The sequence below is a fragment of the Neopsephotus bourkii genome, unplaced genomic scaffold (genome assembly GCF_033783945.1).
Source record: "Neopsephotus bourkii isolate Nb327-2 ecotype Australia unplaced genomic scaffold, CSIRO-AGI_Nbou_v1 NB_1630, whole genome shotgun sequence".
Classification (NCBI taxonomy): Eukaryota; Metazoa; Chordata; class Aves; order Psittaciformes; family Psittacidae; genus Neopsephotus; species Neopsephotus bourkii.
Window position 1 is genome coordinate 3,615,840 of NW_026902105.1, and position 13,156 is coordinate 3,628,995.

General features: G+C 44.6%; 1 protein-coding gene across 2 annotated transcripts in view; it reads right to left on the reverse strand.

Annotated features, from left to right (window-relative positions):
* The window catches only part of DPYS (dihydropyrimidinase), a 35,771-nt gene extending 28,843 nt beyond the window's left edge, over positions 1-6,928 (reverse strand). For both annotated transcript variants that reach the window (XM_061373364.1, XM_061373365.1), the window contains exons 1-3: positions 6,848-6,928; positions 5,798-6,073; positions 113-271 (exon numbers count right to left, since the gene is read on the reverse strand). In XM_061373364.1, the coding sequence (XP_061229348.1) occupies positions 113-271; positions 5,798-6,073; positions 6,848-6,916 (504 nt within the window). In that variant the 5' untranslated portion in view covers positions 6,917-6,928. The remainder of the gene's footprint in view (positions 1-112; positions 272-5,797; positions 6,074-6,847) is intronic.
* Between the last annotated feature and the right edge of the window lie 6,228 nt (positions 6,929-13,156).

Sequence of the window (13,156 nt, forward strand, 5' to 3'; positions counted from 1 at the left end):
TATATACAAAAACACTATTAAACTGCCAGCAAGCTATATTTAGCACATAAGGACTAATTCAAAGCAGGTGTGGTACCGATTCATGGAATTGAAAATCAGCTATTGTGTTTACCTTACTGCTCCACCACGTAACTGCCACATGCAGGGAATAATCACAGCAGACTTTAGGATCTGCCCAGCTTTTCCATGTGTCAAAGGCTTTGATCAGAGAACAGCCTTTGTGAGGGATGGCAAAGTCAATGATCATAGTGGTTCCTCCTGCTACAGCAGCCTGAAAGGGAGAAAGTTAATATTTAGTATTGGAGAGAATGCAGATTTCCTCCCACCCTCTCCAACTATCTTGATACGCTGAAAAGCCAAAACTCACTGAAGAGTTCCCCTGAGTAAAGTCTGAACTTGCAAAATGATTGTGGAAATTAATTTTGCCTCCTTTGAGAAGGCTGCTCTCAAACAGGCATTCAGGAGAATCATGAGGAAGTTCTCAGACTGAAGGAGAAGTTTTCACACATGTACAAAATCTCACGACAAGTCTGGAGATGAGTGCAACATTGATGCATCACTGAGTTTCCTGAAACATGTGGGATCACCAAGAAAGAAGAGCACCAGAAGACCATGCTCAACTTGAAAAATGCTTCCTTGGAGTCTATGTAGTTGAAAAAAAAAAAAGCCTGTGTGACAGGAAAGTATTAAGGGGCAGATAGAAAATGAAAAAGAACAGATCCGGTCTGAAAACTCACTTTGATAATCCCTAAACTCTTGTCCAATACCAAATTATTACCTTTTGTGTGTGTGTGTGTGTGTGTTTTCCTTTAAAGGATCTTTGTTAGCAATTTCCAGAAACCAGATACTCAACTGACAGAAATTGACCCAATATAGAAATTCCAAGAGGAAGTGCAGCAGGAGGGCCAGGAGACCTCCTTGGATGGATAAGGAAAATTCAAATGAAAAAAAGAGTTTTATAGAAAGTGGAAGCAAGGACAGGCAGCCTGGGAAGAGTACAGGGATGTTGTCCGGGAAGCTAGGGACCAGGTTAGGAAAGCTAAGGCCCAGTTAGAATTAAACTTGGCTAGGGATATTAGGGATAACAGGAAGGGATTCTACAGGTACATTGCAAATAAAAAACAGATTAGGGAGAACGTAGGCCCCCTCAGGAAGTTCTTGGGTGAACTAGCTACACAGGATTTGGAGAAGGCTGAGGTTCTGCATGACTTCTTTGCCTTGGTCTTCTCTAGCAAAGGCTCTGACCGCACCACTCAAGTCTTGGAAGGCAGATGCAGGGACTGTGAGAATGAAGACCTTGGGCCCACTGCAGGAGAGGAATTGGTTCAAGACCATCTTAAAAATCTGAACGTGCACGAGTCCATGGGTCCTGATGAAATCCATCCGCGGGACCTGAAGCAGCTGGCGAATGAAGTCGCTAACCTGCTGGCCATCATATTTGAAAAATCATGGCAGTCAGGTGAAGTTCCCGACGACTGGAAAAAGGGGAATATAACCCCCATTTTCAAGAAGGGGAAAATGGGTGACCCGGGCAATTACAGACCAGTCAGTCTCACCTCTGTACCTGGCAAAATCTTGGAGCAGATTCTCCTGGAAGGCATGCTAAGGCACATGAGAAACAGCAAGGTGCTTGGTGACAGTCAGCATGGCTTCACTAAGGGGAATTCCTGCCTGACCAATTTGGTGGCCTTCTATGATGGGGCTACAGAACTGATGGATAACGGTAAAGCAGTTGATGTCATCTACCTGGATTTGTGTAAAGCGTTCGACACTGTCCCACATGACATCCTTGTCTCTAAATTGGAGAGACTTCAATTTGATGAATGGACCACTTGATGGATAAAGAACTGGCTGGATGGCCATACACAAAGAGTTGTGGTCAATGGCTCAATGTCCAGCTGGAGACCAGTAACAAGTGGTGTCCCTCAGGGATCGGTGTTGGGACCGGTCTTGTTTAACATCTTCGTCACTGACATGGATAGTGGGATTGAGTGCGCCCTCAGCAAGTTTGCTGATGACACCAAACTGTGTGGTTCGGTTGATACACTGGAGGGAAGGAATGCCATCCAGAGGGACCTTGACACGCTTGTGAGCTGGGCTGATGCCAACCTTATGAAGTTTAACCATGCCAAGTGCAAGGTCCTACACCTGGGTTGGGGCAATCCCAAACACAGCTACAGGCTGAGTAGAGAAGAGATTCAGAGCAGCCCTGTGGAGAAGGACCTGGGGGTGCTGGTCGATGAGAAAATGAACATGAGCCAGCAGTGTGTGCTTGCAGCCCAGAAAGCCAACCGTATCCTGGGCTGCATCAAAAGGAGCGTGACCAGCAGGTCGAAGGAGGTGATCCTGCCCCTTTATTCTGCTCTCGTGAGACCTCACTTGGAGTATTGTGTGCAGTTCTGGTGTCCTCAACATAAAAAGGATATGGATCTGTTGGAACAAGTCCAGAGGAGGGCCACGAGGATGATCAGGGGACTGCAGCACCTCCCATATGAAGACAGGCTGAGAAAGTTGGGGCTGTTCAGCCTGGAGAAGAAAAGGCTGCGTGGAGACCTCATAGCAGCTTTCCAGTATCTGAAGGGGACATATAGGGATGCTGGGGAGGGACTTTTCATTAGGGACTGTAGTGATAGGACAAGGGGTAATGGGTTAAAACTCAAACAGTGGAAGTTTAGATTGGGTATAAGGAGGAAATTCTTCCCTGTTAGAGTGGTGAGGCACTGGAATGGGTTGCCCAAGGAGGTTGTGAATGCTCCCTCCCTGGCAGTGTTCAAGTCCAGCTTGTATGAGGCCTTGGGTGATACGGTTTAGAGCGAGGTGTCCCTGCCCATGGCAGGGGGGTTGGAACATGATGATCTTAAGGTCCTTTCCAACCCTAACCATTCTATGATTCTATGATTCTAAATTCCTTTGTTGTAATTGTTGCAGTCTTCCAGATTGCCATAATGGTTGCAATTAGTCAGAGAAATTCTCTCTATTGCTCTGAACAACATCCCTTTGCACCTCAGAGACCACCAATTCATATAAGATTCATATTACTCTTCCTCTTTCTTGATCAGTTAACTCTTTCCTCTCTTTTACTTATTACTCTCTCTTGTCAGGAGAGGTATTCTGTGCCTTTATTTATTCAGCTGAATGGGTGCCTCTTGGCTAATCATTATAGCATATTTTGCAATAGCTGGAACACAGCTCTGTCTCTTGCCAGAATATCTGCAAGATGATGACCTTCAGTAAAAAGCTCTGAACACATTCCGCACTTAGAGTTGGGGTAAAAGGGTCCACAATATCTAACTTTCTGACATCTGATCACTCGGCTGGATCTCAAGTCTTCTCTTAGGCACTATCTGCTCATCCTGTTTTGTGTATGCAGTCTCTGTTTTGCAGCTTCCCTTATCAGTGACTAAAAAAAGTTATTCAAAAAACTTCAAACCTAAAAAATAAAAATACTACTTTCTTTTTTGAAAGTTAACACATAATTCGTCTTCCGTACTTTGGGACATGACAGTGCAGGCACCTATATTCGAGTTAGTCTTCATCTTTGGTTCTTTTCAAACAATGAAAGCATTCTAAGAATGCAGTCACTAACACCTTACAAAGGCATCTTAAAAGAAAGCCTCAGTCACTGCAGTTTCTTTTACATATTTCCTCCTCTCAAACAAAATAATCTTCTGGCTTCAAGTCACATTTGTTAGATTTCTCTTGCAATGTCAAATTTCTAGATACACTGTTGATAATCAGTTTACAAAAGTGGTCTTCACAGAGAAATAAAGGATCGTTGCAGAAAATGAAAACATATTAATATACATATGTGTACTATCAGATAAAGTAAGTATTCCAGAAATCAAATTCTGCATGCCATTCAGCCACGAAACATACCCTGTGATGTCTGTAGACAAGCAGAACAGACATTGTGAGCTTGATTTTTTTTCTCTCCACTTATCACAAAAAGCAGCATGAAGGCCAAAATCTGCTGTGGAAGCCATTATGGTAACTATAATTTATTTTTTTTTTTCCAACAAATATTTCCTGTCTATGGACATCTTAAAAAGACGGCACTGTTAGGCCCATATAATACTAGATTCCTTAATTTCTACCAGATAGCTACAGAGTCTAGGGAAAAAAAAAATCCATTATCATATTTATAATACCTTTCCAGCAATCAGTTCTGGAGATAGAAAAGCTGTAGCTTTTCTTTTGCATCTTATGTCGGACTTGGAGAGGCGTTATTTTTGGTATAGCAGCCATTTTGGTATGTGTGGGAAGATCTGCTGCTATGGACAAATTAACTTTTTTTTCAAAGTTTTGCAGAAAAATTAGTCTATTATAATGAGCCACTACAACTTCTGTGTTCATTGAAAAGAACAACTCTGGTGCTTAAAACTATCCAGTGTAAAATATTTCCATTCAAATAACAGCAGCAACACCAGCAAATCTATCTTGAGCTGGAACAAATATTGTTATTGAAAGAAATATGCCAGTAATTTAAGGATAGCATACAGGTCATTTGTAGTCCTCTTTTCAGTAATCTGGAGTCAGCATTAGAAGAAGTCAGCTCCTTGTTAAGAGTATGAAAATGTACAATAAGGGGGAAACAAGACAAGGCCAGGTTACACAGAGCTTGGAGGAACTGGTCTAGTAGAAGGTATCCCTGCCCGTAGCAGGGGGTTGGAACAAGATCAGCTTTAGGTCTCTTACAACCTTAACCTATGACTCTATGATTAGACCACTCAGACAATCTAAAGTGCACTCTCATGACATGATGTGGCAAGCAAGAAATTAAATTTCCTGCTGAAGAACAGGGTCAATCTTAGCAAGACTGCAAACTTTATAGGTTCTTAATGGTTGTGTGATTACTGCATCACACTTATTTGTTAAAATGAGTTGAGTTTAACCTTTCCAACTATTTCAAAGAGGAAAACTGGTATTTTGCACACCATAAAAAATGCACACTGGTGAAGTCCATTTATTTTGAAGGCATGCACTACACTATTGCTTTCTGCTTTTTAGCAAACCCCAGTTCTGCTGTGAGAAGTACTGGATATAATAGGCTGCCTGAGGATGCTGTCTAGCAGACTGCGCAAAGTAGGGCAATGTGATCCCTTCTGTAGCAAAGGATTTGAGCATGCATAGCAAACATTAGAGAAATACCTTGCAAATTTGAGGGAGCTCTGTGTATTTTTACTATATGGAGATAACGCATAATACTTTTAATAGTAGTGATTGATACACCACTAATGAAAGGAATGCAATGAGATCAGCTAAAAAGCTGGGGAAAACCCCAACCCCACTCCACATACAAAACTGGGAGAAATAAGACACTTTTAGAAAATCTATTTGAACTGGACTATCATCGAGAGACACAGTGAGGTCTGCAGTGAATGAATGACAGAGGAAAAGCTTGCATTGCCCCTTGCTAAAAGTTCAGATTACCACATAGGTGCTTCCAGAGCACTGAGGAATTACACTGTTGCTTTATATAACCTTTGCTCAAAAAAGTATAAGGCTTGTTGCATGCACCAGTGCAAGCTGTAGTTTGCATGAGGACAACCAGGGCAAATGACTGCACTTAAGGTGTCACCTGCAGCCAGAAATGTCTGAAAGAATCAAAATAACACACCGGTTGAAGGTGGAACTCCGAGTATCCCAACTGCTTATGACAATGTTCCAGCCAAGGGACAGTAACAATTGCCCGTGCTTGATTCACATCCCTTGTTTTATAAGTCCTACTGAATAACCACCAGGCATCCCTTTCTACAAAAGCCCAAATGCACACACAGACACGTATATATGCACCCACCTTGGTTCCTGAATAGAAGTCATCTTTTGACCTGCTGCCCATAAAAGGGAACTGCATGTGGGTATGGGTATCAATGCCCCCAGGGATCACCAGCCTGTTGGTTGCATCCAGCACAATGAGTCCAGTCAGTGGCTCAGGGTTTAGGTTTGGTCCGACTTGCTGCACCACTCCATCTTCCACATACACATCAGCCTCCACAGAGATGTCATCGTTCACAACTTTTCCCCCCTTGATCAGAAGCCTCTGCTGCGCCAGCTTTTGGGGTGGCATGGGAGCCTAGAAGCCAAAAGTGAGACTCAGCTGCTCTTGCCTGGAAATATTTGACTGACCACCTTTCTCCCAGAGCAGGGGTTATTTCCAAATGGTTCTAAACACATACCACACAGTGCTCTTTAAACAGAATTGCCCCTCTGCCCTTGGCAGCTCCTCCTACGGCCTCCAATGCCCTGCAAATGCGAAACGCCCACACGGTGGCAGAGTGTTGGCTTCGGGCCCTTTCTGCTCCAGAATCTTTGCCTTAAAAGAAAACAAGGATAAGCTTTCAAAGTGTCTGACTCATGGCACTGGCTCCATCCAGCCTGCCCTGTATACCCCAGGGTTTTTGAAACACGCTGGGCTGTTTTGAGAGTGTGGCCATTCATCAGCTTGTGATGCCCAAAGGTGACCCAAGCGTTTTGCATCGGGGTTTGAGGAAACCAAGGGTGACCTGAGCTCTCCACAGGATTGGTCAGGGAGCCCAAGGGTGACCTGAGCTCACTGTTTGTGCAGTGGGGCTGGGAGAGGACTGGGCTGCAATGCTCCAGGCACTGCGCCCGGCACTGCGCCCATCTCAGCCGAGCCGCACAGAGCACTATGGCGGGGTCCACCCTGCTGCCACGGGACTGAGCCGCCGCCGGAGCACATCAGAACTACTCCCGAGCTGATTCTCAGGTGATCACTTTGAACACACAACCCTCGGGACCCAAACACACAGACACCGCAGTGCCACTGCACGGACACTACAAGGGCAGGCGGGGGCAGCGCCCTGAGGCTGCTGCGGCCCCTGCTCACCCTGGATGCAGGAGGAGGCTCAAGCGGCACAGTCATGTGGCCGCTGCGGAGGGAAAAGGTGAAAGCCATCTTGGGGTAGCCGCCACCCCCTTGCCCCTGGCCGCTACGGGCAGCCCGGCACCCTGCTGCCCCCCCCCCCCCCCCCCCCAGTGCCCCGCGGCACAACCGCTACCGGCCCGCCCCTGCCCCGGCCGCTACCTCCGCCCCTTTCACTGCCCCTCAGCCCCCGCAGGGCCCTGCCTGAGGGCGGTGGCGGCGGGACCTTGGGAAAGAAGGGCCGGGCTGCTGCGGTGGGCCTCGGACGAGGCTGGGTGGCCCCGCTGGGAGAGGCGGCCTGTGGCTTTCATAACACAGGCACGGAAAACAGGGGGGAAGGTGGAATTATGAGTGAAAAATGAGCTAAGAGCTTGGAGCAGAAGAAGAGGGAAGACGTGCTCTACACCATGCCAGAGGAATGCGCTTATGTGGACTTTTCCTGCTTCCTCCCGTAACCTGAGTTTGCACACTCAGCAGTGACACTGCTCAAGCATATCCCTGAAACTGCTGAGCACCAGCATCTTCATCCCCTCGACCTCTTCTAGGTCAGTGACGAATGCTTCAGAAGACAGAGTATTGTCCCTGAGGGCTGTGAGAGGGTACACACATACACTGCCAGAAAGATTCTTAGATGACACTGGATCTGGAAGACACCTTCCCATCAGCAAGGTGATGTTCTTTCTCTCCCAGTGGGTAGGAGAGCTGTACCAGATATTTGTATCTGATCATCCCAAATTTTGGCTTGTGCCTCACCTGTGTGGTGGGACAGAGACCCAGCGGGATTCATCGTTCCACAGAGCAATAGAAAAGGTCACAACTCATTTGGAAAAGCAGACCAGAGAATGAGAGCAACCAAGTGAAATGCCCAAGGCTTGTGGGGCAGCTATGCCTGGCTGAATGGACAGGAAAGGACAAGCTCCACCTACCATATCTGCCACATTTAAAGCCAGTAGAAAGAAAGGGACCAACATACTGTGATGGGAATTCAGGCAGGAACTCTGGCTTGCTAATTACAATGGTATCGATGAGCCAGGAACAGCTGAGTTCCAGCAATATGATTATTCAGATGAAGAGCTGGGGATTAAAGATGGAGGAAGGAAGTTAAGTGAGTTAAGTGAGGAGAGGGGGTGGCAAAGACAGAGGTTCCTTTGGTCACATGTAGTCATGTGGGGTGCAGCAGACAGGTTCAGATGCCTTCCCAGATGGGAACAGCATCCACAAATTATTCAGTATTTACTGGCAAAGAGGATTCACCCTGAATTCCCCAGCCTGTTGCCAAAACTGCCAACTTAAACCAGTGACTTTCTTACTATTTCTCCCTGTTCAATGAATGTTTAGTTATTTCTATAGAGTCAGTTTCTACACAACAGACCTAGATAACCGCTTCCAAGCATGCTCTTGTGCTAGGGGCAGCAGTAAACTATTCCTGCTTAAATCCTTCCCCCAAATTGGGCAGGGGGAGATTTGGAGGCAGGCCTGCCACCACACAGCAGACTATGGTAAACACCAGGGTATCGGTTCCCTTTTTTTTGTGATTTGCACAGGGAAGAGCTGACAGTGATCAAAATCATGTTTACCTCTGTTTCTGGATGCCATTGGGTTTGAGCTCCATTTCCTCTCTTCTGATTTCCTCCTGGCTAATTTAGACTGTGGATCGTACTCTTAAGTGTCTAAACCTTCATACCTGTAACTTCATGTCCAGATCAGAGCTGCAGGCCCCCAAACTAGTGAGGTAATTGTCAGGTCTTATAATGCTGTGCTTAGGAAAACCAAATTTATCCTACAAGTGGTTTTGAACCCATTAAATAAGTTACTGGTAGACAATGAGATTCCGTCTAAGCAGTCCTTTTATTTAGTCCGTTTGGACAAACAAAATAATCTCACATCAGCTGCATTTATGTACATTTGGTAAATATTTGATATTTCACAGCTCAGCTGTCCCTGGAAGTAATGGCCTGAAATACTACCTGTGGGACAGATCATACTCCTTATCATACTGTGAGAAGACAACTGATCCCATATTCTTAGTCACCACTGAATATGTGTTGCTGCTACAATGAGGCTTCTGGTTCCAAATTGGCTTTGTGACCTTCCATCCTCAAAACATTTTACTCTTTTTGACCTTTCCTTTGCACAGTTTACAACAAACCTTTGCTCTGTAATCGGTACTGTTGTACTGGTTTGGGCTGGAGAGGCTTAAATTTCTTCAGAGTAGCTGATGGGGGGCATGCTTTGGATTTGTGCTGAAAACAGTGTTGATAACACAGGGATGTTTTGGTCACTGCTAAGCAGGGCTTAAAGTGTCAAGGTCTTTTCTGCTTCTTGCCCCACCCCACCAGTGAGCAGGCTGGGGATGCACAAGAAGTTGGGAAGGGACACAGGTGGGAGAGCCGATCCCAAATGACCCAAGGGATATTTCACACCATATGGTGTCATCCTCAGCATATAAATATAGGGGGATAAGAAGGAATGGGGGATGTTTGCAGTGATGGTGTTTGTCTTCCCAAGTAACCATTAGGCGTGACAGAACCCTGCATTCCTGGAGATGGCTGAACCATGGAAATGGTGAACTAATTCCTTGTTTTGCTTTGCTTCTGTGTGCAGCTTTTACTTGTCTATTAACCTGTCTTTTTCTCAAATTTGTGAGTTTTTTCACTTTTGCACTTTCACCTTAAGATTCTCTCTCCCATCCTGCTGGGGTTCGGGTGAGCAAGTGATTGTGCTTAGCTCCCAGTAGTTCAGTGATTTGAGAGGTATAGCAGAAAGTTGTCAATTGCAATCCTGAAGCTGAATCTTATGCTAATGCTTTTGTGGTCTGCAGCAAAGCAAATCATTCTGGAAATCTAATGTTGGAATGGCTTGTTTAGTGTAGCTATCACACAAATACAATCAGAGATTTCTCAGTAGCTTAATGATTAATATAACTGATTTAATTTTAAGAACCCTGAAGAAAATCCAATCCACATCTATTATTTACCAAAAGAAAATAATTCAGCAAATTAAGGAATACATTTGCATGAAGTGAATGACTGATGTTTGGAACATTCAAAAGACCTTGAGGACATCTTCTAAAAGTCATTATAACAAAGACACAATCAGTTTAATATCCCCTGAGACACCCCCCCCCCCCCCCCCCCCGAAAACTTTAGCTGCTGCCTCTCAGGATAAAATGTTACTAATTTCTATCTTCTGCTGTAATTATCCCATCTTACTCTTATTCTTCCTTTGCTTCTATTTTCACATTCTTCCTACCATTTCCTATTTATGAAAAGCCCTTCAGAAATAGGAAGGGCTATTAAGAATGATAATAACCCAAAGATTTTTAATGCATTAAGCTTCAAATAGAAGTTAGTGAGGTAGAGATGTATAGAATCATAGAGTTATAGAATAATTAGGGTTAGACAGGACCTTAAGACCATCTAGATCCCAACACCCTGCCATGGGCAGGGACACCTCACACTAAACCATGTCACCCAAGGCTCTGTCCAACCTGGCTTTGAACACCAGCAGGGATGGAGCATTCACAACTTGCCTGGGCAACCCATTCCAGTGCCTCACCACCACCACAGTAAAGAACTTCTTCCTTATATACAATCTAAAATTCCCCTGTTTAACACATTACCCCTTGTCCTATCACTACAGTCCCTAATGAAGAGTCCCTCCTCACCATATCCTCTTAAAACAGGAGGTGCTCCAGTCCCCTGATCATCCTCGTGGCCCTCCTCTGGACTTGTTCCAACAGTTCCATGTCATTTTTATGTTGAGGACACCAGAACTGCACACAATACTCCAAGTGAGGTCTCACGAGAGCAGAGTAGAGGGGCAGGATCACCTCCTTTGACGTGCTGGTCATGCTCCTTTTGATGCAGCCCAGGATATGGTTGGCTTTCTGGGGTGCGAGTGCACACTGAAGCTGGCTCATGTTCATTTTCTCATTGACCAACACCCCCAAGTCCTTCCCCGCAGGGCTGCTCTGAATCTCTTCTCTGCCCAACCTGTAGCTGTGTCTGGGATTGCTCCGACCCAGGTGGAGGACCCTGCACTTACCATTCCTTCCCTCCAGCGTATCAACCGAACCAAGCAGCTTGGTGTCATCAGCAAATTTGCTGAGGGTGTGCTCAATCCCACTGTCCATGTCACTGAACAAGACCAGTCCCTGAGGGACACCACTCATTACTGGTCTCCAGCTGGAAATTGAGCCATTGACCACAAATCTTTGCATGCAGCCATCCAGCCAGTTCTTTATCCCCCGAGTGGTCCATTCATCAAATTGATGTCTCTCCCAGTTTAAAGTCAAGGATGTCATGCGGGACAGTGTGGAATGCTTTGCATAAGTCCAGGTAGATGACATCAACTGCTCTACCCCTGTCCATCAGTTCCATAACTCCATCATAGAAGGCCACCAAATTGATCAGGCAGGATTTCCCCTTAGTGAAGCCATGCTGGCTGTCACCAAGCACCTTGTCATTTTTCATTTGCCTTAGCATGCCTTCCAGGAGAACCTGCTCCAAGATTTTGCCAGGTAATATCAAAATTCAGGAGATGCAAAAAAATTTGTATCTCAAAATGCAGGAGATGCAAACAAATAGGCTTTTGGGAAAATAATAAAGATGTTTTGTGAAGGAAACTTGGGACTGATGATGAGCAGTGGGGGAACATCTCAGCTAATAAATATGCATTGTTAATCATATTTTCCATTTCTGACAACTTTCCTCCAAGGAAGAAAAACTGCATCATGAACCAGATTTTCAACACAAGAAAATCAACAGAATGGATACCACCAACTCTCATTAATGGTGGAAAAGCCCTTGGTTTTGAAGAATCTGTCAAAAGATGTGTTAGTTTGAGCTGAATTCCAGATTTGCAGAAGGAAATTAATGGGTATCTTTTCCCATATTCAGAAAGTTAGGAGGATTTTGAATACACAGTAGGGCCATAACACCTAATCACGTGGGATTTAACACCCCTCTTTTCTTCAGTTGGAATTTAGTACTCATGCAATAGAATCAGCTGGTCCACATGTAATTATACCTGGAAAGTCCTCCTAACTATGAGAACAGTCAAGTGCACCCTGTCAAAACTTCACAAGTATTTTTCAGAACAAACTGGTGCTGATTACCTTCATGAGATGGATTTACAGACACAAACAAGTGGTGATGTTTTAAAAGCTAATATCTAAAGGCTTCTTCAGTTGTGAATGCTTTCCAAAACTAGCAATAACACCCTATTAGATTTCCTATAATAAAACTAGGCTAAAAAAAGATTATGAAGGGTGTTGAATCCTGTAGTTCCACATAATCTGTACACTTCTAAATATACTCTCCATAACCTAAAGTGCTGGGCCACATTCAAGCTACTAATGCTGGTCTTTCCCTAAATACATTGGAAGTGATGCTGCAGCCCATTAGCACCCAGACTTGGGGCCCACACTTGTGACACCAAAAAAGACAGCCAAGGCTGTTGCATGTGCTGAAGACCATCCTACTTCTTAAAGCAACAAAGGTAGTGACTGTTCTCTTTCATAGTCATAAGGCTAAGTGCCTTTTTCTCCTTGAACTTGTTTAACACAAATGATGGTTCATGGACAACACAACCAAGGAAGAATAAAGACAGACCAGGAACCCAGCAGAGGAGCATCTGAGAAACCCGAATGCTATGCTCTTTCAACAATTCATTTCCCAGAGTGGCTTAGTAAGGGTCTAATAAAATGGACACCTTCTGAAAAATCTGTGAGACCACAAAGGCAGCTTTACTTAGGCATCAAAGTTCTGGGGTTTCTGGATGTTCTGGGATAAAAAGACTCAAAAGATCTGTCTGTTGCTTCCTGGAGGATAACCTCAGCCAAAGAAACCCAGTTCGTAGGTGTGATTTTTCCAAACTCCAGGAAACATAACCACAAAAGCAGAGATCAGCCACCTTTGGAAACTTATGTTTACTAACAAATTGCCTAGAAAAATACTGCAAAATATTATTTCTACTATTTTGGCCAATCCTGAAACTCAACATCTCTCTTTAAAGGAAGAAGTCAGAATTACAACTGCTACCCAACATACCAGGCAAGAGAAAGCAGAACTGAACACTTCTGTTCCTTGCCATGCCACTGCAGAAATTAAATATCTGTTTTATGACCTTCTTCACTATCCTGTACATGCTTCTGCCTTTGTTTCTCATCTGGCACACCAGATCCACTTCCTCTAATTGTATCTGTCAAAGGTCCTTCTTAAGTAACTATAGGAAAGACAAGTTTAAAACAGTGATTTTTTACCAGTTTTT